Genomic DNA, 25,995 nt, shown 5'->3' with positions numbered 1-25,995 from the left:
TCCTTTTTTGTTACATTTATATAATAATTATAGGTATTTTATATTCTTTCTATATAGTAGAATTATTTTATTATAGATATTTATTTCAATTCAGAGAAATAGTTGATGTTCTAGCTTTTAGTAGTAGCTATAGAGAAGAACGACGGTTTGCTGTCGCGACGGTTCGGTGTCCGATTACATTAATGTAATCGGACACCGAGCCGGCGCCCGCCGCACCGCATCTTGCACCCTCAATATCTTAAAAGTGGAAAAACTCGCCCAAATCGCCCTATTTGTAATATATTGTGATTTCTTTGGTATTTCTTTTCATATATTAATATAGCTAATATAAATAAACATTTAAATCTTACTGTTAAGATCTTTAAAAGTAGAAAGGTTTTTATAAACTTCTCTATATCTTGATAGCTACACCGCAAAAGAAGCAGGATTCATTCATCTAGCTCCAGGGCAAATCAAGTCCGAACGCCCTAGCCGTGCCGAGTTCATAGAGGCGCGGAACTCCGAGATCATACCCTCTGATAAGAGTTCATTCTGGACGGAGGATGTGTATCAGATAGTTTGGGATGGGACGCGGCCAAAATGGCTCATAACACTTCGAGACCCCACCGCGCCAGTCTATACAGCGCCAATTGATTGTCAATTTTGGAGCTAGTCAACGCAAGCTAATTACTCCTAGCAAAGAACCGACAGAGGGGTATACGACTGGGTCAAGCTGCCTTGAGCATGCAATTCGACAACCGCCCCCATTGGTTCTCGGTGACTGTTATCTCAACACGAGGAGTCATAAAGACATCACATAGCTCAACCCATGCGAATACATCGAATATTGATTTGGACGGATAATTGATGGGGTTTGTTGCATAGGAGTACCCGAGTACCTTCATTTTGTACATACTAAGGAGACCAATTAGGCTGACTTTCAAGACGAATGGTTCGGACGCTCCTTAGCTGCGAAGTATGGTATAGATCTCGCGTGACTCAGACTTGATGTCTCATTTGACAAGATAAAGACCTGTATCGAGGCTGTTACAACCTCTGCTTGCATGTATGTTTCCCTCTCCTCGTCCCCGGACATGATCAAGGAAGATCGAATCTTTGCTGACATGCAGAGACCCGGGTTGTGGATCCGCGAAAAAAAAATCTCAAGCTATAGATCGGAAATTTAGTTGATGTCCGTCCAGGGTCACTAAGTAAATGAAGACACAAAGAGCTTCGATTGGACGATTGATGGGTCGCCTCACCGTCCGGAATCGTCGGTCGGCGGAGTGCCCCGAAGTCGGGCCCACCAGCCGACTTTGACGTAAATTGCAACTGCCAGGGAAAATATTATTTGATCGGGGGAAGGCTCCGACGAGTCGGGACCAAAGGTCCGGTTGACTCATCACTGGGCAGTGTGACGAAGGGCGCACCCCATTCTTAGTCCCGATCTTACTCTTAAGCTTAATAGTTCTACTTCAACCGTCTCGAATTTGTGTATATTCTTGAAAGACACTGACCTCTATTGATTCCTTCTATCACCACACCATGGTCCACATTCCTCCATTCGAAGTCACTATTGTAAGTTCCTCTCACCTTGTTGCCAATACAGTCTTTCTATGATACGGAGTGACCCTTCGTGATCCGAATAATTCTAACTCGTCATGCATTGCGACCGCAGTGGATCGAACAATTAGAAGATGGATGTAAATATGACCTGGCGACCACCTGCGCATCGAGCATCTCCCTCGATGAGCTGGAAGAGCTGTCCGTCGACCCAGCCACGACCTCTGCCATGCTCTCGCCGCGCTCCCTCAAATTGAGCTATGGCCCCATGCGCGGATCGGACCGGCTGCGCCAGAACATCGCGGCCCTGTACCGCTCGCCCACCGTGACGCAGGAGAGCATCCTCACGACCAACGGCGGGATTGTCGCCAACCAGATCGTCCTGCAGGCACTGCTCTCGGCCGACGACCACGTCGTCGTCATGTATCCGACCTACGAGCAACTGTACCAGACGCCGCGGATGCTCGGGGCCGAGGTTACTCTGTGGAAGCTGACACCTTCATCTTCCCCAGAGGACAAATGGGAATGGACGCTAGACCTCGCCTTCCTGCGCTCCGCGATCAAACCCAACACCAAGATGCTGGTGCTGAACAGCCCCAACAACCCAACAGGAGCGCACCTATCCGCCGACATGCAGAAACAGATCCTCGCCATCGCCGCGGAACACGATCTGATCGTCTTCTGCGACGAGGTATTCTACCCGCTCTTCCGCATGGAAGACCCCCCCTCATCCTTCCTCGACCTGAACTACGACAAAGCCATCGTCATCGGCTCGCTCAGCAAAGCCTACAGCCTCGCCGGCACCCGCACCGGGTGGATCGCCTCCGCCAACTCCGAGCTCCTCGACCGCTGTGCCGCCATGCGTCACTACACGACCATCAGCGTCTCGCAGATCGACGAGGCCATCGCCGCCGAGGCCCTGGCGGACCGATGTCGGCTGCCGCTGCTAGCCCGCGCGAACCGCCTGGCCACGACCAATATCCACGCTTTGGAGACATTCGTCGAGGAGCATCGCGGGCGGTGCTCGTGGAGCAAGCCGGTGGCTGGGACGACTGCCATGCTGCTGTTTATGCGTGATGGGCGGCCCGTGGACGATAAGGAGTTCTGTTTGCGGTTGCTGCGGACCACCGGCGTCCTGCTGTGTCCGGCCAGTGTCTGTTTCGGTGACGGGAAGGAGAGTGCCGATTTCCGGGGGTTCGTGCGCGTCGGGGCCGCGATCGATACCGCGGAGATGGCGGGGGCGCTGCGGGAGATGCGGCGGTTTATGGCGGAGGGGTTTGCGGAGGTTCCGTTGGCGCCGGCTTGATTTTCTTCTTGTTCTGTTTTTTTTCTATAACAAAAAAGTGAATCCCAGGATAATTCTCCCGTCTTTCAGATTTCTGACGGATAGTTCAGCTGAGTTTAGAGAGTAGCCATGTAGCCCTTCATGCTGACGCAGTGCGTACCAAACTTGGTCTAGGTCATTGTAAGGAGGAGTGGTTGCTATCCACACCCGAGTTATCGTCTACCTTGATAAGGGGGTGGCGCATGGAGAGACGGGCCTCGGGTGCTGCTTCCCTCTAACTCTGCGAATGCGACAATCCAATGGGCAGGCCCAGCAACGAAGAACATTACAATCCGAATCAACCGAATGCACAGTACAGACATCGATCGTGAATTCGTCCTGCGTTCGGAAGATGTCTGTCTACCAGGCCGTAGTCGAAGACCTTTCTTTTATTTTCTTTCCTTCTTTTGGTTCTCTAATAAACAGTGCTTGGTGAAAACTCAACCACAGCTGGCCTGGTCTAATTTGAGGTTGGTTCTCTGTGTTTTAAGTATATGTCGGGTTACATTATTGGAAGGGACGACCGATGCTCTGCTCGGTTAGATGCGGCCTCGGGGGGCAGACCCCCGAGCCCATGGCGGCGATCCAGTCCGCTCGGGGCCTATTGTCCGAAGGGTGCTGACGAATTTAAGCCGACAGCAGCCCTAACTTATTCGGCTGCCGCAGGAGACAAGCTTAATTTTTTGAGGACGTAGTATTACAGTTTTGATCTCTTAGCGCTTTTCGACACGGTCTAAATAGTTCAGATTATCATACTATATGAGCTACCTCTGCCTTTTCTCTTCTTTTCTTTTTGCGTCCTAAAGGCAATCACAGCATGGTAAATTATAAGTGTCTCCTAAGCCTTTGTATCTGGAGTTTATAAATCTATAAGGCGCAGGTAGTAACTTTCTCAAACATAAACGATAAATGCAGACTGTCACACCAACACAGTTCATGAGATATATGGAATCGATCATGAAATGCTGGAGAGCCGATGTACTGATCTCGTCCAACGGACTCGGCTATGGTTCCTAAATCTGTCAGCCGTACGAGGAGCGCTCTCCGAGAGAGCTTATATAATCGAGATGTGGTGGGGCCTGCCTTCCTCACAGACCACAAGCACTGCGTACTTGACATACTCCGTAGGGCGCAATGCATATGGGATCATCAGTTCCAATTGCTCACTCCCTTTGGCCGTTCACTTCATAATTGCCACCCAGCGCTACATGTCTCGAGCATCACCAAGCAGCAATTGAGTTTCATGACTAATTTTGGCCAGTATGAGTTCCCTCGCGAGCAGCTCATTACGCCAGAGTACATGCATTCTTGATTCTAACCATCTGGCAAGTAGTGGCACCCTTAGCAAGTTAAATACGCGCAGCAGAACATGCGTCGTCTCCTGCAAGAAAGACATGCGCGCCTTGACCGGCGTCGAGTTCTTTTCTCGACCAACCATTCCGCGATTTAGACCTACAGCACCAGCGAGGAACTCAGGGAGGGGTGATCTTCAAGACTGAGTATGAATACTACTGCATACTCTTCAGATCACCTTCGATGGTCCGGACACCCTCGCAACTCTAACTCGAAGACCCCTTACAACATCAAGTTGACTAACCTTTTTTCTCTTTGTCAGGATGTGCCAGAGCAAGCATCAAGGCACTCATTGCTAGTCGATGGACATCACACATAATCATCAACAAGGAGTTCTTGCACCTCACGGAGACCACGTGCGGATCGATCTTCCTCACCGACAAAGACAAAGTGACCCTGACAACGGGAAGTGAATATCCGCCCCCCTCCCTGTTTGTGGTCCCCGCGGAACTCCTGACGTCCACCTGCGAGCATGAAACCCTGCATCCCAACTGCTGTGAGTCAATTTTACTATAAAAATATCTATCAGCAGCCCTGAAGCCTTGAAGGCCAGGCAGCTACTCACCGCCCGCCACGCCAGGCTGATAGCCCCGCACTCAGATAGTCTGCTGCCTCACGTAGCCTAGATTTATTTCTCCACATCTCCATCACAATCCTTGATCCCCCGTATTAATCTGTCAGCCAAGTTGGTGCTTTGGAACAGAATCAATACACCCAGTACTCAACCAAATCAACTACGTCTTCCAAACGCTCTAAAGCCATTAACCTTGTACTTCTTGATCTTTACAACTGTCTAAAGCCGTTTCCAATCTTTCGTTCCCATATCTCAGCTCTACGATCTGTAGACTCTTTCGACTATCCTTTGGTGCTTGGAAAGCAATCCTCGATCTCTCCGACCCAATCTATCTTGCCCTTGGAGAATACCTTTACACAGAAGACCCCACGCCAAGAACTCAATCTAACCTAACTACATCCATCAAACCGGAACTATGTCTCCACAGCCTGCGTCTAGCAATAACATCACGCGTGATGTCCCTAACAACACAGCTGGTGACAATCACGATGCCTCCACCCAGATGATGAACGAAGAACAACAAAACACCAACCCACACAGCCCTGAAGGAAAGAACGCTGTTCCTGAGAACACCGTGGACGGACATCAGACCCCCAAGCCGAATATGACACAGGCCAATTCAGATGAGGCAATCCACCCTGCTTCTCCCAGCCCCGACCCAACTCTCCCCGAGGAGATAGAGAACGGCATCAACGCAGCACGACTTACAATAGAGCAGTTCGACCAACGCCTCACCAACCTCGAAGCCAGAGTCGAACATCTACAGCAGCAGCTCCAGAACCAAGCTGCGCGCACCCAACAGCTGGAGGCCGAGGTTTCCCGCCTGATTCGTACCGCGGACAGTCAGAACATGAGCATTCTTCAGATCTTCCAGCGCATCGAAGGGTGGTATTGGTTTCGCTAGTTCTGCTTAGGTTGAAGTCGAAATGGAAGGAGAGACTTTCTAAGCCCCCAGGTGGCATTTAACGACGGAAGTTAAACACGGATTCCCAGGCTTAGTTGGGGCTTTCTTGTACTTCTTGCTTATTGCCCAGCTCGATTGGATCATTCTCGTCCCTAGATCAAGATATGTATTGTTGAGTACGAAGGGCTGCCAGGAGCTACAGGAATACTACATTTTCTGCATGAATAATGGGCAAAAGGGACTGTAGATAGGCTGCTTCGTAATCGCGCTTCAAATTATAGGTTGTCGGCGTGCCTCGGGAATCCGGCTACGTGATTAAGCAATTCAGCTAGCTACTTCACATGTTGAAAAACTTAGTTCGCTACACCTAAACCAGCGAGAACTCAAGATATGGTTTCATGGAGCCCATCAGCGTCATCATTCTATCACCATCTACATATGTACAATTCCATTGCTATGGACTCTCGAAGCAAAACTCGAAGTTTTATAATGTACAAATCAAAGAATCACCGGTCATGACCCTCATCTTGACTCCCGTAGAGGATCCCCAGAATGAAACACCTACGTCAGGCTTTCTGAGAACCCTCGTCATCGGCGACAGCACCCTCAGCACCCATCGGCCTCTTCAACCCCGGGTCCCCCTTCTCCATCGCCACCACGAGCGCCCTTCGCTCCACGATCCGCCCCAAATAGCTGACAATATGCGGGTACGCCTCCAGACTATACGGCATGAAGATCCGGAACGTCGTAAGCGGGAACAGCAGCATGCAGTCCGCCGCCGTGAAGGTTTCGCCCGCGATGTACGGGTACCTGGCAAGCTGGGCCTCCATGGCCGCCAGGCTGCGGTCCAGCCGGCCCTGCATGACCTGAGTGGCCGGGGTGTCCTCGGGCAGAGCGGCCATGCGCGCGAACATAAGATCGTAAAGGGCGGGCTGGATCCCGCCGTTGGTGTGGTGGAGCCAGAAGACGTAGTCCGGGTAGTTGGGGTGGGTAGGCGGAAGACGTAATTTGCCTTGGGGGTCATATTTGGCCAGCAGGTACTCAAAGATGGCGTTGGTCTCGCCGAGGGTGACGGTGCTACCGTCCTGGATGATGGGGGCGGTGCCGATGGGGTGCAGAGCCCGGTAGGCGGCCGGGGCGAAGGACGTCACGGGATCCCGGTCGTAGCATTTGAGCTGGTAGGGGAGACCCAGTTCTTCGCAGAGCCAGATCACCCGGTCGGACTGGGAGAGGCGGAGGTGGTGCACGGTGAGTTCCGGAGATTCAGCCATTTTCAGAGACCCAGAGAATAAGATGCTTGTAACAGGGATGTATAGATGGAGCGAAGTTGCGGGAGGCGGCTAGTAAGTTAGTCTTAAATCTAAAGCTTCAAAGTCACCTGCGGCACACGGAGACTTGCGCCGGATTCGGCAATTGAGTCTTCCGAGATTCTAGAAACGCGGAACCCGGGAATTCTGAGTAAAGATACGTGCGGAAACCGTGGGCTGATTTCTGGGACCCGCTTGTGGATCCGAGGAGCTTGAAACATAGGCGTTTGAAGTCTGGGACGGGCGTATACTTCCGGCTACCAACCACCTATATGATATCATGGAATGCCCCATTGAGCTGCCGCATTTCCCGGTCCCAGTAAGCCTGCTCATAAATCAGCATAGATCCAGATCGACCTGTGCTCGGATTGCATTAAGGTTCAAAGTCTAACCCAAGGAAGTCAGAAAGGCAGAAATTGTCGAAGGACTCACCCAGTCGAACATCTCAAACGGAGGATCACCATGAACCAAGTCATCGAAGACGAGCCAAGGAGAGGAAAACAGGCCACTCGGGGGCGTGGTCTCTTGACCTTGAGAGTCAGATGTCTTAGGGTCACTGGGGTCATCAGCAGGCCGAGTTTCGTCTGAATCACTGTTCCACGTCAGGGGATGACCCATCTGACCGAGCATTGTGGCCAGAATCTCAGCTGCCTTGGTTATTTCTACGGGTGGCTTGGGAGTCTGTTTGAGGTTTAAGTATGTCCGATGGAGGATATGGATTAGCTCCGTGGATGCGTCGCAGGTCAACGAAGGCTGAGATAAGACGTTTGTCCTGTTGATTACCTCTAGACATATCACCATAGCCGCAGTGAGGCAATCAGACACCGAGCGGGAGGCACCAAACCACACACGCTTTCTATTACGGGGACCGTGCAGGGCCTCTTGAAACAGGAGACACTGCTGCTCGAGAACGCAACGGGCTGCATCCACGCATGCCCCTCGAAAAGCGTCGAAGCTTGGATTTGACTCCGACGAAATAAGATACTGACGGTGCAAGATGCAGCGCGAGCGTTGGTAAACTATCTCCAGGGTGCGTTGCATAATCAATTTGTCATATTCCATAGTGGGAGCGACTGAAAAACGCATACGCAGAGAACACGGGAGGCCGTTTTTCAGAGCGTCTAGTTGCTGACCTAGGCGAGCAGTGCTGTCGGGGGAGATTGGACCTTTTGCAGCAAGGTCTGCGATCTCATTGGCTACTGAGTAGAGATCGTCGATAGCCAGCATATATACAACGTGGCTAAGTGTTTCGGTTGCGGATTGGGATGAGGGCAGGACTGACATAGTGGAGTTGAAATCGTCGTCGAGTAAGTTGCGTGGGCGAGCTGAGTTTGTGAGGCCTTGGTAGATAACTCTTGGAAGTCCTGTTTGCGAAGCAACGACGTTGTCAATAACGGATAGCAACAGCCAAGCTCTGCATCGCATCTCTGCTTCGAAGGCAAGTAGAGGGGGGTGGCAGAGATGGGCGCTCTGATGATAACCCATCATGATCGCCAATCGCGAAACAACCCCTAGAAGAATCGACACACCGGTCTTCGATTCGTTGCTTTGCAGGTACTCCACTCCCAGGTATATCAACGCTGCTTCGACCTTGAACCTGCCGGGGACAGTGAGATCTGATTTCGACAAGGCGGCAGCGGAATTCTCTCGAAGGACATAGAAAGACTGCGGTACTTCGGAGTAGGCCATGATGGGGTCCAGAAAATGCTCGATCCACACCCCGCAGGCTAGCACCCCATACAGTAGAGCTAGCCAGGCGGGGCTCACTGTCGCAGGTGATTGCCAAAATTGAAGACACTACAGCTTTTAGACGCACTTCTCACGGATCCATGAACGGGATTTAGAGGCATACCTGAGATTGGAAAGTTGGAACATGTATGATCACTGTAGTGGAAAAGTCAGTCAGATTCTTGTAGACACATACAGGAACGTACTCAAGGATGGCTCTGAGGATTCGAGGCATGAGGCCACGAGCCTATCCGCCACTGTGCGGGAAGGCAGCGAGGCTATCAATTCGTCGATGCTCACGTTCTGCGAGAGACCCGAAAACAAGTGCACGGAATTGCCGCTTAATCTAATTTGAGCATGGTTGGGCTTAATCTCCAGTTTCCTTGTCTGTGTTCAATATTAGCTCAAGATTGGGGAATGAGAACCCAGGTAACCACACATACAGCGTCATCCATGAGAGCCCTCCAGTGGCTTGGATGGACAAATCGAGTCCCACTCGATTCGGACGGAAGAAGTCGGGTCCCAAGACTTGAGTGCCCATCCTTGCCTATCTCAGAATTCGGCCATATGCACTCACTATGCGGTGCATGGTGTTCTCGTGTGACAGGGGCAGCACGCGCGTGCGCTTGAATGTAGTGACAGGAGGTGCCATGATTTCGGTTGCGGCAATTCGAACAAGGACGAGCGCGATCACATCGAAGCCTGTAATCAACTGAGTCAGGCTACTGCTGACACTGCAGGTGTGTATGAATTGCATGCAGCCTTACTTTTTCTCACGACATGAGGTACAGGACAGAAGCACTCGAGGCTTCTGGTCCCGTCGCTTCCGATCTGGCAGCGGCGACGAGGAAACTCGATTGGTCACAGTCAGGGGCCGAGACTCCATCAGGGTGCAGATTTCAGTGGAGAGCCAATTCTGGGGGGGGCTTCTTGGTTGTGATGGAAAGGAGTGTGCCTGAAGAGGAGAAAGTCAGAACTTCCTCAATGGAAGGCGAAGGCGGACGATTCGTAGATTGACATCACGGATTTCTCGGGTTTCACGGATTTCTCGGATTACTGGTAAAATAATCAAATTTGCCGCCATTCCAAGTTTCGATAACTTACCAATACAGCTGCAGTGGGTCGCCGGGAGACTCCACACGTCAATCACCCTTTGGGCGAATAACCAACTTGCAACTCTCACCTAATACTCAGGTGTACACAGTGGCACTGGCTAGAACACCCCACTATACTCGCTTCTCTGATTCCCCCTCTTATCTGGCTGTGAAAATGGCTCCCTTGTGCCGAATGGTTCGATTGTTATCGAGATCGAGATGAACAATTCAACAGTCTATATAAGGGGAAAGTAGGCCCATAGCACACTCCCTTCCCCAGATAACATACTATTCACATACTGACTCGGCCTCTTGGAACGATGACAGACTTGCAGCTCTCGAAACCACGATTCCGCGTGGTGATAGTCGGCGGATCAATCGCAGGCCTGACCCTCGCCCACTGCCTGCTTCGACAACAGGTGGAATTCGTCGTCTTGGAGGCCCACGAGGAGATTGCACCCCAGGTTGGGGCTTCTATCGGAATCATACCGAACGGTGCGCGCATATTAGATCAGCTGGGAGTTTTCGACGGCATCATAGAGGCCACAGAGCCCCTTCGCGACGCCTACTTCTGGAAAGAAAATGGCACGCTTATCACCAAGAACAACGCCCCGAAAATCATCCATGACCGGTACGTATCCTTCGTGCATATCACTACCTCAAGAGTCGCTGACCACGACTAAGACATGGCTACCCCATTGCGTTTGTGGATCGTCAAGTCGCACTCGATGCTCTCCACAAGCATCTTGGACAATCGCAAGCTCATGTATTCACTGGGAAAAAAGTCGTCCAAGTAGAACATCTTGCCGATGGAGTCAGGGTTCACTGCGCCGACCAGTCGGTCTATGAGGGTGATCTCGTTGTCGGGGCCGACGGGGTAAGAAGCACAGTGCGACGGCAGATGTGGGACTACATGGAGTCAATCGGGCTGAAGAAGGAGGCACTGAAGGAAAGAGAAGGTGGGTCGCTTTCTTTCATATTCCATATCAACGCAGTGCTGTTATACTGACTCTTCTCATTTCTTGGTCACAGCAATGACGTCCGAGTACAGCTGTGTGTTTGGCATCTCGACATCGACTCCAGGGTTAATCCCGGGGACCAGTCATCGAACTTTCGGTGAGGGGTGGTCGGCCCTGACTATCATTGGAAAGGAGGGTCGAGTGTTCTGGTTCTTTTTCAAGAAGTTGGACCAGAAATACTCTGCCTCACACATCCCACGCTTTGATCAAACTATGATTGACCAATATGTCGACCCCTACCTACAGAAGCCGATCACTAATAATGTACCTTTTGCCGAGGTATACAAGAGGGCAATAACTCGGACTTTGTTGCCATTGGAAGAGGCCTCCTATAGCCGCTGGGCCATCGACCGGTGGGTTTGTATCGGAGATGCAGCGCATAAGGTATGCTCGTGGACAGAGTAAAGGAGAGAAAGCCCTAACTGCGCGTGACTGACATGCCCTAACAGATGACCCCGAACTTGGGCCAGGGTGGTAACAGCGCAATTGAAAGTGCAGCCGCGCTTGCGAATAGTCTTGCTAGCTTGCTCCAAGCCTCCCATGAGTCGAGTCCTGCTATAGAGAAGCTGAATTACTGCTTGCAATCCTGGCAAGAAAAGCGGCGACCTCGCGTGCAAGCCATCTTCAAATCAGCCCACAGCCTCACGCGGTTGGAGGCGCTCAATACACTCAAGGACAAGGCTATAGCACACTACCTCATGCCATATCTTGAGTACTACTTAGTTGACAAATCATCTCGAACCTTCGTTGGGGCGACGAAGATTGACTACCTACCGCCACCGGCTAAGTCACTGTCGGGTACGATGCCATTTACTGACTGTCGATCCTTGCCGGACTCCACAGTACGGGAACGGGCGCTTTGGACGCTGCCACTTTTGGGCATCTTCGCCATCAGTAAGACAGCCGGGGAATCAATGCTCTCGCCAGTTAGATCCCATCTGGTTCCGATATTGAATAATGGAACCTGGGCTGCAGCGAGTGGCGAAGTTCTGGATCTAAACACGTCTCTTTATCGTAACCGCTTCTTTGACAAGATAATGAGGCCACTGATTACTTGTTTCCTACCTTCAATCACCGGATCAGACCCGAGCTCACGCATCCAGATGCTATCGTTTATGACGGACCTGGGACCAGTCTACGGAGTCTGGTTGCTGGAGAGTTACCGCAATGCACACTCGTGGCACCAAGTGATTCTGTGAGTTCTCTGCATACCAAACAATGTTAAAACCTGACTCATTTTGGCCAACGCAAACAGGCCCATGGCAGCAGGTAGCATATTTCAGCTGGTGGGCATCTGGAAGGTTGCCCCTCTCTATCTCGCAGCGGAGTACTTCCGCACGCCCTTGTCCACAATGCTCGCGGGCGAGAACAGAAAGATAACCTGTGGCCTCACCGGATCTCTGGTTCTCTCCACCCTGGCAGGATACCACTCGATCACATATGCGAATTTCTTTGCCCCAACCCTCAAGTTGCGCCAGTGGTACAATGCTCTTTGGCAGGCTTTCCCGTTGACCACCCCCCTCCTTCAGAGCGCCATCCTGCTTGCAGCCCGCGTGCTCAGCAGACCGTCCCCGGAGTCACGGGATGTCCAGCATAAGCCACAGAGAAACGAACTGCAATACATCCGGTGGGCATATGGTACCTTCGCCCTGGTTTCCGGCCTCACCTTCATTTACGGCCGGATGACTGCCCCATGGGATGTTTCCTTCAGTAGCATCTTCATACCTGGTCTGCGAGATGCCTCGGTCTCAGCGACGTCGTTCAGTGCCTGCATTGCGCGCTTCCTGAAGTATGACGAGCTCATCTCAATGACGAGTGGTTTTGTATGGCTGGCGCTGCGCTTCCGCGAGTTGAGGCAGGCCGGAGCTCACTTTTCCTGGTGGAGAGCCGGTGGGGCGTTCGCAGGGTCACTGCTTACTCTTGGACCTGGAGCGACATTCGCACTGGGTTGGGGTTGGCGCGAGGAGCTTTTGTATCAAGCGGCTGGAGAGTTGTAAAGTCGGTCACTGAAGAAAAGAGGACCAGTTCATTAGGGTTTATCGGACTGTACGCCATGTCTTGCATACCTGTCAAAGAACTTATCCATACTTCGTCTTCCCTTGTTGAAGAAACATGTGATGCCGTAATGATTCACCTTTGATACCAAGACAGTGAGCAGAGATAGCTTCACCTGGCCTGACTTCGACCACGACTTATCCAAGCTCCTGATACAATATGAGCTTCTCCATCTTGCCTGTCCTCACCTAGCGCGTAACTTCGACAATAGCATGGAACAACATTCAGCGCTGGCAGTCGTCTTGTGCTTCAACGCGAACATCATCTACCAGAGTTGAAGGCTGTAGTGGAAATTCAACTATGATCCTGCGGGATTACCTGACGTGTTAACATCATGCTAAGGACATTAGATAGTTTCTCCTTCCTTCACTTACATTTCTCTTCCTCGAATTCATAACCCAAGATCATCCAGCCTGCTTCTGCTTCTGCTTCTCCCTCTCTCCTTTTCTAGTGACCTATTTATCTGTCTATCTATCTGTCTCTCTCAAATTTGACATGACACCACCCAAGTCTTGGATGCTGCCCTCGCTCGTGCCCGAGGATGTCACTCTCGATGGCTTAGAGGGGCCAACCCACCTTGAAATAGTGGAGGTACTCGATGAGACCGCTGCTGAGATGGATCAGGAAGAGAGCAACCGAGTGGGTGTTAGGCCCAATGTGCTCATCGAGCTGCTCTGCAGGGACACTGCCTCCGGAAAGCCAGCAATGGTGCATATGTACGTCCAGATTCCACTGACGGGCACAGAGTGGCTGCCACCAAGCCAAAGAGCTCCTCAGGCCGTCGATGTCGTTCCTCCCCGTGCCAGGAGATGCGTGGACACGCACGGCAAACTCCGCGATATACATTGCGACCACGCCCCAGCGCTTATCGGATCCGTTCAGACCAAGCAGGGCCCCGGGGGCTGGGTGCCCGGAGGGTACGTGCTTTACATCACCCTAACAACTGGCCGTGAAGAAAGAGGAGGCATGGTTTCGCTGTCCACCGGTGTGGTTGGCAAGGGGGCGTTTTACGAAATGCTGCCGCGCGAGAGAGAGCAAGTTCGTTTGAGTTTCAAGGCCGCCTTCAAGAGGAACGAGACAGAATGGGAGTGGGACGATGGAGAATTTCGACGATGGAGAATCTCCAGAGGAATCTTACGAAGGCGCCATGCGCTGGCGGCAGAGATACACCCGCTAGTTGGGCTCGCACGAGCGCCTTCGATCAACGCCCTGACAAGAATACTATCTCAGCAATCACAACTGCTACCAACTTTCCAATTCCCATTTGCCTGTAGGCCTACTTAGGGATTCCTCGCTTTCCCCAGTGCCCTTCGGGGCTACGCCGACGTGGTTCATGTGCCCGAGTAAGCGTGTATTGAGCATGGATTCGACAACGTAGCGGGCTGCCTGCGCGTGTGCCACCGATGTATCGTACGGGCGTGTTCGCACGTACTGTACACCTCCCCTGTCTTGTGTGCCTTTGATCTTTTGCAGGAGGTGAGTAAGCCCAATCCTCTCACTCCGCAACTGTAGAATCACCGCGTCGTACGCCTTGGGTGACGCCTTGTGCGTACAGTGCAAATGGTGCTCGCATCCAAGCAGATAAAAATAGCCAGCGCCGGATCTCCTTCCATGTTATTCTGAAGTTACGCACCTATATGAGGAAGAACAAGATGCAAGAACCACTATTGTGTTCGAGGGGCCCGGATAGGCGTGTCAAAGACGTGGATTGAAGGTGGATCCTGACTATCTGAGGCTATCTGCAGAACTAGCTAAGAACAACAAGGTGATCAAAATCGGCTACTTGAGGCTATCTGCGGAACTAGCTAAGGCCACCGTCAGATACTCAGGATCGGAGGCTCCAGATGTTCAGTGTTGTAATTAAAGCGGTTCCATTCTTTCTGGCACTCCTCACGCCACCAGACATCCTCATGATCATGCCAGTTCTTCTTGAATGATGGTATTGAGCTGATTTCACTCAGCTCATCAAGCTGTTTAATTATTCTCTGCCCATTCGTCATAAGAGGAATCAGTGATTGACCTCTGGTCATCCGAACTCGATAGTGCTCCGTATCGTAGTTGAAATTGTTCCACCCCCTCTGGCATACCTTCCGCCACCAGACATCCTCCTCCTAATGCCAATTCTCTTCGATCGCCGGAATCGAGCTAATTTCGCTCAGGTTATCAAGTTCCTTGATTCTCTGATGCTATTCATCTGATGACGATTCTGTCCCAGAAACAGAGCAAGGCATTGTTTCCCTCTTCAAATCCTTCTTCTGAGATACTTGGTCCCATAGATTCGCAGTCCAGTCTGCCTAAAGCAGTTGCAGCGGCGTTCCGCTGGTTCCAGATGTTCGGTGTTGTAATTGAACTGATTCCATTCCCTTTAGCAGGCTTCTCGCCACCAGACACCTTCGTTGTCATGCCAGTTCTCGGTAGTGAACTGATTTCGTTCATCCACTTTATTTCGGATATCAACATAGCCAAATTCGGATGGGGTCCTGTTCCCTTGTTGAAATTATCATTGAGCTTGCGAGATCATTGAGAGCGATTACCCGTTGTAAAAGGTATGACCGCCTGGGATACTCATCCCATCAACTCTTTATCTGCATCCGGAATGGATCCGATGAGAATAGGAGCGTGATTGCAGCTGGAGCGTAAGGTAGAGGTAAAAACGAGGTTTGAGGGTGGTTTGAGATCGAGAAAAGGGTTTCTGATAGTGCTCATACAGCACGAACTGGGGTTTTGCAAAAATTTGAGAGAGTTTGAAGTCTGAAAGTGCTTGTAATGTGCAAAATGAGTTTTGAAAATGGGGGTAGAGAGGATGGTTGGGGATGAGAGAAGTCGAGGTTGGACTTTTGCGGAATTCGGCGTGCGTATTTCAACATCCAGTATCACGGGGAAATAAGACTCGACGACCTAGTTATTGAAGTCAATAAACCAACCAAGAGGGTGGAATGGGAGGATGGCGGTATCTCCATACCACTGAAATGATGGCCTCAAGGTGATACAACTTCAGCAAAGGTAGACGTGCGTTCAAGATGTATGGTCAAGGTTCAAGGAAGCCCGGAAGGAAGGGGCTGAAGAGCAAAGACAACAACATCACTTACTTACTCGGACCTCCTCGTTCCTTCCACCTCGGTATGCAGTAAGTATACAGTAATCCCCGATGGCTTGGTGGCTGCCACTCCGTGCCAGCCAGGGGAAAGCATACGCACCACTGCTGGCAGAGCACCTCAGCTTTTGAAGGGGGTCCGGGAAGGCTCCAAATGATCCTTGTTGGAATGGAAAACTCTCGGTTGGCAAATTTCCTGCCAGCGAGTGCCAGTCTTCAACGCACGGTTCAATGAAGCTGCATGCGCGCATCTGATCGACGGCTTTGATCCTATTGTACCATTGATCCAAGTCCGAGTCCGAGTCCTAGTCTGCTTACCTCTTATAATCTGGAGAGAAATCGAATCATCAAATTCTCCCCAACGTACATAGGCCACTCATTGACCCTGCGCTTTTGTGCGCAGCCATAGTTGGGCCGTTGAGAATCGGCCTTGGGATTTTCCAAAGCAACGTCTTTGCGTAAGATATCACTCAAAGTTTGCGAAATGAAGCTAGAAAATGCCTCCAGCTTGTTCCGCTCCCCAGAATGTAGAAGTTTCAAGGACGATTGAAATTGCCACCGAAATAAGCAAAAGGCAAATTTGTTCAACGTATACAGCGGGCACACGAGCTCATAGCCAGAAGAGGATTGTGGTGATGGTTGATCCCATGCTTGTATGAAATCTTTCAAGCATACAATGTGCTCTTTGATCAATGGATTTGGTTCGCTGTACAATCCGAGTACAAACTTCAATGATGATAGAATGATAAGGCATGTTGAAGAGATAATGGAAGTTCAAAAAGGACAGACTTCTCTTACTGCAGGAGATGGTTGAAAGAAAAAGTTTGGAAGAGGAAGGCTGAGAGAGAAAGACTGAGATAGCGAAGTTGAGTTGTGAGAGACCGGATGTGAAGATACTGGATGGAATCAGCACCAGTGAACATACCTAGCATTGACTACTTCACTATTGATGGATTGTCAATATGTCTATTGTAGAATTGCAAATTCACCATTCATAGCGGTGCTCTCGATTCCTGTTCTCTTTCTTGTTCACTCGAAGGCCATCGAATGCGCCTTTTGCAACTCATCCACGGTGGAACAGAAAGAGGGTGATAGACGAGCTATACGGGGTCCTGGCCCTTTATGCAAAAGATTCCGCAAGCAAGGCCCTTCGTGGGAGGGCCTTACAGCTTTAGAAGCAGTACGTGCTTCGCAATTACAGTCACAAAACGAATCAATTCATCTAAGAATAAGTTTTTCATTGACTACAAAAATAAACAAACTACTTGAGTCGTCTATCGACAAAGTCTCGACGGCACTCCGGAGGCTCCAGATGCTCGGTATCGTAATTAAAACGATTCCATTCTCTCTGGCAGATCTCGCGCCACCACACATCCTCCTCATCATGCCAGTTTTCGTGGAAGGATGGTAGCGAGCTTATCTCACTCATTTCGTCAAGCTGCTTAATTTTCTCGGCCCATTCGTCATACGATGAATCGGTGAGTGACTTTTGAGTATTCGAATTCTTAGCTTGCGATACTTGTCGCCATAAGTACGCCGTCCACTCAGTTTCGCAATCGTGGTGTATCAGGCTCGAGCTGCCTTCTGAGGCATAGCCTGTCTGCATGTCCGCCTGCATGTCCTGAGCCTGTACCGGTGCCCTCATCTTCTGGACGTTGATCTTCGTGTCCTGGATTTCCGCCTGCATGTCCTGAGCCTGTTCGTCTACCTTCATCTTCTGAATGTCGGCCTGCATTTCCTGAATGTCCGCCTGCATGTCCTGAATGTCCACCTGCATGTCCTGAGCCTGTTCCTGTGCCTTCATCTTCTGAATATCGGCCTGCATGTCCTGGACGTTGGTCTGAATATCAAAGACGACTTCCTGCAACCCAAAGACAACTGCCTGCATGTCCTGAACCTGTTCGTGTGCCTTCATCTTCTGAGTTTCCGCCTGCACCTTCATCTTCTGAATCTCCACCTGCATATCCTGGGCGTGTTCCTGTGCCTTTATCTTCTGAATATCGGCCTGCATATCCTGGACGTTGGTCTGAACATCAAAGACGACTTCCTGCAATCCAGAGACGACTGTCTGCATGTCCTGAACCTGTTTCTGTGCCAAAATCTTCTGAATGTCCGCCTGCACCTTCATCTTCTGAATGTCCACCTGCATATCCTGGGCGTGTTCCTGTGCCTTCATCTGCTGGATTTCCGCCTGTGTCTGCATCTTTTCTATCTCGGCCTGCATGTCCTGCGCCTGTTCATGTGCCTTCATCTTCTGAATGTCTGCCTGTGCCTTCATCTTCTGCAGCTCTGCCTGCGTCTCCCGAAGGTTGGCCTGGAAGCCCTGCATCTGTTCCTTGAGCTTCTGAGTGTCGCTCTGCAGGTTCTGAGTGTGTGCGTTGGTCATTTGAACGTCGGTATGAATGTCCTGGACGTTGCTCTGCATACCATGAACATATGCCTTGAGCTGCTGAGCGTCGGTCTGCAGGCTCTGAGTGTGTTCCTTGGCCATGTGAACGTCGGCCTGGATGTCCTGGACGTTGGTCTGCATGTCCTGGACGTTGGCCTGGATGTCTTGGATGTTGATCTGCATATCCTGAGTGTGTGCCTTGGCCATGTGAACGTCGGCCTGCATGTCCTGAGCGTTCGCCTCGATCATCTGGACGTGCGCCTGGGTGTCGTGGACAATAGCCTGTATCTCCTGCATCATGTCTGCGAGACTACTGCGAATCATGTCCTTTAATTCATCGCGCAAGATGTCCTGAATGTCTTGCCGAACGGTTGTTTTCATCACATCGTGGATGAGTCCTTTGAGTTCGTGGACCTCCGACTCGATGATGTCGGTAGGCACTTTCAGCTTCCAGCTGTCGAGGGCTGGTTTTCCGGTTTTGAGTCCTAGGGACCCGATGGGGTTGACCATGAACATGGTGTCGTGATCGAGGATCTGTGATCCGAGGAGGGGGTATTCGGTCGAGGGTAAGATGGGGTGTGAAGACGAGTATGAGGGCGAATATGATGAGGAGTGTAAGGTGGAGTGTAAGATAAACTTTGAGACAGGGTATGAAGACGAGTATGAGAACGAATATGAAGATGAGTGTAACGTGTTGAAGTGGAGTGTAAGGTGAAGAGTGAGAGCAGTGTGAGGATGGTTGAAGATGAGAAGTCGACGTTGGAAATCGACGGGGGGGTATGGTCTTCGACCTGCTCCATGGCTGCGTTGACACTGAAGGAAGGAGCACGGCGGGTGAGTATATAGTTAGGGCAAGTACGCGTAGGAGGAGGACGAGGATGAAGAAGGTGGAGGAAGGCGAAGGAGGACGGCGAAGGGAAATACAGCAACAGAGGGAAGGCGCCGGGAAACCGCCGGTACAGTACGCGGTACACCATACTGAAAGAGAAAATGACTGTCCCTTGAGAAGATTAAGAAGGAGTAGTTGTCAAGAAGGACAAATTACCTGGGAGGATGAGTCCTCAAGGAGGACGAGCGAAGACGGAGAAAGAATTAGGGCTGAGATCCCTTGTAGAGTGGAGTAGAGCGGAAGTGGAGGTGACAAGTGGAGCACTGTCCTACGGAGAATCATCGAGGGCGTTGACTTGAGGTCTATTGAGGATGAGCCACTATTGATCAATGCAGAGCAGCAAAGGGATAGGCAGGTTATAGTGGGTAAGCTGTAATAGTCCGAAGTCGATGGGAGGGTAGTTGAACAAGTTTAGCCGCCCCTTGTAGCCAATTTATCTTTCTCGATGACTATTTTATGATCTCTTCGCAAGACAGATGTATCAAACGACACAGCATGAATCTATCACCCAAAACCAACCAAACCACGATGGACAACCAGAGTGCCTCATGCGACAACCCTGCCCCCCCCCCCAGCAAGAGACCAAACCCTAGCTGCTAGAGAACCGTGCGCAACAGCCCTCTCAGTACCTCAAACCAGTTTTGGTACTGCCTACACCCTCACTACCTCACATACAGCAAGTCCAACTGCAATCCTCTCCGGCTCGCATTTCCCTGGCCCAGCGACACAACCAGTACCTCAACCCATCTCAAGGCACGCAGTCTTTCACTTCCACTGCTACTAACTTCACACTAGGCATATGCATTACCTCGTTCCCACAGTCCCTTCCTCCGCTCCTACAAATACCCGCTTGCCCTTCGCTCAACCCGCACAGCACGCGCAGCAAATCGCCCACCCCACCCTCGACCGACATCCCCATCTGACCCAGATATGCCCGACACTACACCTCCGTCACTCAGTCGCAGAAAACGCCCCTCCCCATCCAGAAGCTCTACATCGCATGCACGAGCAGTTCTCCGTGATTTACACTTTTTTCTTCGGTAAACTGATAGCCAATGCTAGCCGGTATCACCGTCCGACCTGCCCGCGTGAATGTCGGATACATACTGGTTTGCGGACTCTGGGTGGATTTCTTCTCAATGAACTTTTGTCTTACAGCATCTGGATACTTTCTGGCGACAAGCTATTTTCCTATCGCTCCTCTGTTTTCTTGATTTTTTGCTTGGCTATAAAGGCTGGTGCTGGCGTCCACCAACTACAGTACATCTACGCAGTCTGGCTCTGCCACAATGTTCCGCCCTCCGGCGTGGCGCGTCGTCGAAGGTACTGTACGCGTCCTTTCGGCATCGGTCAATCCAACAATCACATTATGCCACAGTATTCCTTCATCATACGTGACAATGGTAGCTATTGACATCAAATAAAAAGGGTCTATTGACAAAAAGTCCTCATATTTTGTATTATCCAAGATCATGCCACCACATGCTAGGTATGAATGCTAGGTACGGTATATCAACTCAAACTTTCCACAAAGTCGATCAAACTGTCCACCCAACCAACTCAAATGCATACATACTCAGGGCTTCGAATCAAGACCCAGAAACAAAATCATGGTATCAGTATCATAACCGCGCGGGGAGGGAGCCCCACGCATGCTCTATCAGATTGAGTTGAGGAGGCCGTCGGCATCTCCACGCACACAAGGAAAGTCAAAGAGAAAGAAGTTGAATAGGGGTATAAAGTCGTAAGAAACAAGAAAAAAAAAAAGAGCCTAGACAAGGGTGGGTTTCTTTTTTATGCGTGGACGGCTTGCTCGGGAGAGCTAGGAGGTAGTTTAGGAGGTGGTGGTTGCTCGTCAATGGCAGTGCTACTACCGGCTTTTGGAGATATGGGCTCGTCGATAACACTCATAGGCGCTTCTTGAGTAGCGGTGGAAATAGAAACCTCCGACATCTTGGCACTCGAATTGGCAACATCATCGCTCTCACCCTTCTGTTCTTCAGGGGAAAGAGTCTCAGAGGCCTCCTTGAACTCCTCCGTCTCGTCATAGAAGTGAACACTTTCGCGCGCTCCAGGGCTGGTACTCCGCAAAGAGTGCGGGTAGCGTGGATGTAGGTTGGTTTCGGAGGTAATGGACTCGCCACCGCTGCCGATAGCTGGGTCTGATGCTCGCGGCTCGTCCGATGGGGTGGGTTTTCGCAACTTCAAGCGCTCCTCCGGCGGCATATTCTGCCATTCGCTCCCGAAGGTGACGATCGAGGCCTTCTTACCGTGTACTGTAAAGCTGGCGGACTTTCGCGACAACCCTTCACCATCATGCGTACCTTGCACATCCTCGAGCGCGGCCAAGCTGGATGCTGAGTCGCGGGCTTTCTTGCTTCGTGGATGGTTTCCGTGTACGCTCGGCGCATCGCGAAGGGTGCGGTGAAGACTGCGTCGGATCCGACTTGCGCGATCGATCGAGGGTCTAGGTTGCGCGTCCTCGTGCTTCGATTCGGTTTCGGTATCCTTAGAGGCAAGGGACGGCCTTCGCGAGGCTTCTAGAAGACCAGTTTCTCGTAGGATGCGCTCTTCCCCTTCGTCGAAGCTATTGGGCACGGTGAGCTTGGATGCGTGGGATCCGAGGCTCGCAACATCCATTCTGCTGGCGGCGCTAAGAACAGAAGCCTCCCGAGTGAGTCGGCTCGCACGATCAGGGGAACTTGACATGGCACGCTCCTTGGCAGCGTCGACAGAAAGACGCCTACTAGCGCGGTCAGGCTGATCAAACGAAGCGAAAGATGCCGGAATACTCGGCCTTCTCACATCCGCCGAGGCAGGGTGCGACGGTGGCTGGGAGATGGAAGGTGGTTTTGCAGAGCTTGGATGTGGAGAAGCTTCCCGAATGGGGGAGGTAACTTTGATGGTCTCGGCTTCTTCGTACGGTCCCTCCACGGTACTGCTAGCGCTCGGGGCAGGGATCTGCAGCTGAAGGCCTTTTGGTTCAGTGGTGGGCGGGGCCTCTTTCACTTCCTCACCCAAGTCTCGAACAAGCACCTCCCTGTAGCACCGGGTGCGCCATATGTCCTGTCTCACCCATTTAAGCTTAGCGGCCATGCGACCAGCGGCCATGATGACCTGCTCGCGGGCCCTTGGGTTCACGGGAGTCAGCACCTGTAAATGCCTCGCGTTCCGCAGTAAATCATCGAGTTGCCTCTGGCTGACGAATAATTTCTCATTTGCCTCTCGAATTTTGTGATGCATTAACTGAGCCTGTGATGCGAGCAAGTCCTCCCCCATATCGGCCGCAGGATTTGGGGATGGTGGTTCCTTCTCTGTCAAAGACGCAGTAGATCCCCTGCGACTCATGCGATTGCGCTGTGCCTCGTAGTTAGTTGCTATCATCCCTTTGCTTGGGACACCAGTGGTCTTGAACGCGGCCGCATAGTTAAGTTTCGCCAGCCAATCATTCATATCAGCTTCCGAGTTGGCCAGAAAGACCTCTTCGACAGCGTTCGAGCGGACATAGACGAACGCATTCTTGTGCTTTTTGTAACTAGAGTCAAGCAGAGCGACAGCATCTTCTGTTGGCATCATGCCATCAGGTTTAAAGTCGGTCAGAGGGGGCTTGAAGGTAACGGCCCGACGGCGACCTTCCTTGATATGTGACTCGTGTTGATGAATCAAAGATTTAACCCAGTTGACGTCCCGGAAAAAGTACAATTTCGAGAAGGTAAGAAGAGCGCCCCATTCCTGCCACGGAGAACGGGCTTTTTTCTTCTTCGGGTCTTTGCGCCACAGCAAACCGACCTTTGCCACTTTGATGTCGACTAGACCTGGGCTCGAGTCAATCGGGTTCTCCATACTAGAAGGCATAAAAGCGTCGGGGCGGGATCGGGCGGAGACAATCTGCAGGACCGCAGATTTTGAAAATGCTCGATGGAGGCCTTCAATGTCAGGGGGTCCTTCCGTGCCATCACAATGGTAAGTATCGTCGAGGTTCATGACATCCTTCAGGCTTGGGCGTAGGGAATCGAGCTTATTGTCCATGATTAAAGTATAAGGATCTACTGGTTCTTTACCCAGGTGATCTGAGCTGGCGGTCTTGAACAGAGTTCGTCGGGGCTTTGCAAGTTGACGTCCATTGGGGTTGGTGTCCTCGATATGGATGAAGGGGGTATAAGAGATGTTCTCATAGAAACATTCAAGGATGTCTTCTGATATACCTTCCCCTCGAGTGTTCCTCACATAATCCGGCTTCTGCATTTTGCGCTTGTTGTTCTTGTTGAAGACATCGGTGTGCAGAATTAGGATCGAGAACGCGATGAAGTATGCCTGGTCTACAGTTTTCTGAAGTCAGCTCAGTCCAAAGTAGGGCGTCAAAGATAGTACCTGGATTTGCGAAGATACCGGGATTGCATTCGTGGTATCGATCCGCAAAGCTTTGGAGGAATCGGTCAATCTGCTGCGTCTCCTTCGGCAATTCCACCTCCATCAATAGCTTTCGAATGGCCATGTCAATTGGGTCGCCGAAAAACGAAAATCCTCGCATGTACTTGCGCAATGCGGTTTTGTGAAAGTCGTCATTTGCTTGTGAGAGCACACTGGCAATGGCGCTTTTCGAAATAGCAGCTTCCAGACGCTCTATGTACGTGGCTGGCGTGTCATCCTCCTGTCTGGCCGGGTAGGATGGCGTCTTCGAGACAGGAGTGTCTGCGCCTCGGGCAGCAGGCGACCCGCTGCGAGGATAAGGTGGTTCGGAATTCTGTCGGAGTCGTTGGGGGATGTTGAAAATATCACCAAAGCTTTTGCGCCCGCTGGTCGAGGTCGACGTACGTCCGGAAGGGGTGAGATGAGGCGATGCCTGCTGCTCACTGGAACGTATGTTCGCCAAGGAGTCCAACGTTGACGAACGCGCGCGTGTAGTCAAAGGGTTTCGGTTCCTGGTCGAGGGCGTTGAGCGCGCGGAGTGGGTCGAATTGGCGGAGTCATTCCTCAGAAGAGGCGGTCGGGGGGACGCGACGCCTGTGGAGCGAGAAGGAGACGGTAACGGGGAGATGTTGTCTTGGTCTTGCGCATCTGGTGTAGTTGGCTTGGGGCCTGTTTGACCATTCAAGGATTTGGGAGTGCGTCCGTTCATCGATTGTGACGCAGTGGGTCTGGGCGGTAGGGGGAACAGAGGATTGCGATTTCTTTTCAAGCGTGGCATACGGAATCGTTTCGCGCTGGATATTGAGCCCTCATTGGAGGGTACTGGGCGGGCAGCTCCGTGATCACCAGAGCTCTGGTCCGAACGAGAAGACTCGGAGAACCGCACGTCAACCACCGAAGACCGATTAGACTCAGCCAGATGATCCCGCCCGTTACTTCTAATAGATGTAGTCGATAAACGACCCGGCTCCTCACCGCTCACACGATAAATCGAGCGACTGGTCTCCGCAGTGTGTGATCCTGTCGAAGACTGGGCGACATATCGAGGTCTTCCATGGAGGCTACCTTGCTCAAGAGGGAGTTCATCCGTCGAGGCCTTCTTGTTATCCGGGAAGAACTTGAACTTCGTTTTGCGCTTCACCGGCTCATCAATTTCATGGCCCGTCGGAGCAGTCGTGATAATAGTGGGAGCTAAACAAAAAAGACACCGACAAGCGGTTAGAGGGAGCTCGCAGTCAGAGCGATAGCAAGAATGACTCACGCGGAAGTTCAGGCACAGGAGGTATATCTTTTTCTCCTTTGGCATAAGACTTGGACAGCTGAGGATCCGACGCATGGCGGAGTCTCATGAAGCTAAACCGGTTTATGCGCCAATTAGGACCGCTTCCCGGCAAAGGTGGATGACCCGTATTTCTCGGTCTCGGGCTTGCGTCATCGGTGCGACTGCGTGTTCCTGTAAGACCATTGTTGCCCTGTCCTTCATTCGCCTGTTCGTCGAATTCTGGGCCGGCCAGAGAGGGTGAGCGAGGGGCCGACTCGGAGCGTCTTGGGTTGAGTGCGGTCGTGGAGAGTGTGGGACGTGGTATTTGCTCGCTATGGCGGGATTGTGCGTTTGGCTCGAACAAGTAGCTCCGTCGCTTGGCTTCATTGCTATCCGACGAACCGATCCGTAACCCCTTCCAGTGCATGGTGAGCGTGTTTCCGGCGGAGGTTTTTTTGGGTAATCCTGCAGCGCAACCTATCCAAGAGACCCATTCGATTGTGTATGAAGCTCTGGTCACTGACTTCACCGCGCAGGATGTACGAGACCCTATGAGACTGGGGCTGCAGGAACCTGTCGATGGTAGGGATACTGTGCGAAGACGTCACTGCGGATCAGGCCGATTTGCATTGCGATCGCCTCGAAAGGGGAAAATAGATGCGACAGTGCAAGGACTAGGGGGGAGTCGTTGGGCAGCGGATAGCGAGGCCGTAAAAAGGGGGGAGGGGAGAGAGAGGGAAGAAAGGAGGCAGCGGGCAAAGTCGATCACCGATGCAGAAATTCCCGTTTCAAAGTCAAAACCGTCGAAGCTCCCGGTAGGAGCTGTTACATCGCCAGGTGGGTGTGCGATTTCACAGTGTATCGAGGAATCGGGACGAGGAATTGAAGTAACGCAGCGAGCGATCGGCCAGAGACGGAGACAGAGGTGTGATGGTCGTCGTTGTTGTCGGATCGGGGCTTGTGCTGACGCTGGTGCTGATGCTGGTGCTGGTGGTAAAGAAAGTTTGGCAGGCAAACAGGAGGGGTAAAGAAAAGAAAGTAAACTTTTTGAG

The 25,995-nt window shown here is 51.5% G+C and overlaps 8 protein-coding genes across 8 annotated transcripts; 4 read left to right on the top strand and 4 right to left on the bottom strand.

Moving 5' to 3' along the window:
* The first annotated feature begins 1,472 nt into the window (after positions 1 to 1,472).
* On the top strand, positions 1,473 to 2,896 carry BO82DRAFT_429405 (PLP-dependent transferase). The gene is made up of 2 exons (XM_025640531.1): positions 1,473 to 1,557; positions 1,658 to 2,896. The coding sequence occupies exons 1-2, from the start codon at positions 1,525 to 1,527 to the stop codon at positions 2,846 to 2,848; spliced, it is 1,224 nt and encodes a 407-aa protein (XP_025495606.1). The 5' UTR covers positions 1,473 to 1,524; the 3' UTR covers positions 2,849 to 2,896.
* A 2,312-nt stretch (positions 2,897 to 5,208) lies between these two features.
* Positions 5,209 to 5,697, top strand: BO82DRAFT_361830 (uncharacterized protein; the record flags this gene model as incomplete). Its single annotated transcript, XM_025636832.1, has 1 exon — positions 5,209 to 5,697. One exon carries the CDS (start codon positions 5,209 to 5,211, stop codon positions 5,695 to 5,697), a length of 489 nt encoding a protein of 162 aa, XP_025495605.1.
* A 461-nt stretch (positions 5,698 to 6,158) lies between these two features.
* On the bottom strand, positions 6,159 to 6,997 carry BO82DRAFT_351237 (glutathione S-transferase family protein). Its single transcript, XM_025634376.1, has one exon. It carries the CDS (start codon positions 6,966 to 6,968, stop codon positions 6,264 to 6,266), a length of 705 nt encoding a protein of 234 aa, XP_025495604.1. The 5' UTR covers positions 6,969 to 6,997; the 3' UTR covers positions 6,159 to 6,263.
* Positions 6,998 to 7,272: 275 nt separating this feature from the next.
* BO82DRAFT_424244 (fungal specific transcription factor domain-containing protein) lies at positions 7,273 to 9,273 on the bottom strand (the record flags this gene model as incomplete). Its single annotated transcript, XM_025640288.1, has 5 exons — positions 7,273 to 7,329; positions 7,437 to 8,801; positions 8,857 to 8,888; positions 8,939 to 9,078; positions 9,176 to 9,273. 5 exons carry the CDS (start codon positions 9,271 to 9,273, stop codon positions 7,273 to 7,275), a joined length of 1,692 nt encoding a protein of 563 aa, XP_025495603.1.
* Positions 9,274 to 10,146: 873 nt separating this feature from the next.
* Positions 10,147 to 12,842, top strand: BO82DRAFT_327983 (FAD-dependent oxidoreductase; the record flags this gene model as incomplete). The annotated part of the gene is made up of 5 exons (XM_025632992.1): positions 10,147 to 10,457; positions 10,511 to 10,785; positions 10,859 to 11,229; positions 11,295 to 12,040; positions 12,101 to 12,842. 5 exons carry the CDS (start codon positions 10,147 to 10,149, stop codon positions 12,840 to 12,842), a joined length of 2,445 nt encoding a protein of 814 aa, XP_025495602.1.
* Positions 12,843 to 13,395: 553 nt separating this feature from the next.
* On the top strand, positions 13,396 to 14,184 carry BO82DRAFT_398824 (uncharacterized protein; the record flags this gene model as incomplete). Its single annotated transcript, XM_025639053.1, has 1 exon — positions 13,396 to 14,184. One exon carries the CDS (start codon positions 13,396 to 13,398, stop codon positions 14,182 to 14,184), a length of 789 nt encoding a protein of 262 aa, XP_025495601.1.
* Positions 14,185 to 17,255: 3,071 nt separating this feature from the next.
* Positions 17,256 to 18,899, bottom strand: BO82DRAFT_361827 (uncharacterized protein; the record flags this gene model as incomplete). The annotated part of the gene is made up of 1 exon (XM_025636831.1): positions 17,256 to 18,899. The coding sequence occupies one exon, from the start codon at positions 18,897 to 18,899 to the stop codon at positions 17,256 to 17,258; it is 1,644 nt and encodes a 547-aa protein (XP_025495600.1).
* A 2,167-nt stretch (positions 18,900 to 21,066) lies between these two features.
* BO82DRAFT_398822 (Arf family guanine nucleotide exchange factor SYT1) lies at positions 21,067 to 25,370 on the bottom strand (the record flags this gene model as incomplete). The annotated part of the gene is made up of 3 exons (XM_025639052.1): positions 21,067 to 23,591; positions 23,644 to 24,873; positions 24,944 to 25,370. 3 exons carry the CDS (start codon positions 25,368 to 25,370, stop codon positions 21,067 to 21,069), a joined length of 4,182 nt encoding a protein of 1,393 aa, XP_025495599.1.
* Positions 25,371 to 25,995: the final 625 nt, after the last annotated feature.

Source organism: Aspergillus uvarum (assembly GCF_003184745.1).
Source record: "Aspergillus uvarum CBS 121591 unplaced genomic scaffold BO82scaffold_7, whole genome shotgun sequence".
NCBI classification, from domain to species: domain Eukaryota; kingdom Fungi; phylum Ascomycota; class Eurotiomycetes; order Eurotiales; family Aspergillaceae; genus Aspergillus; species Aspergillus uvarum.
Note: the sequence above shows the minus strand (reverse complement) of the source record. Positions and strands in the feature narration are given on the sequence as shown.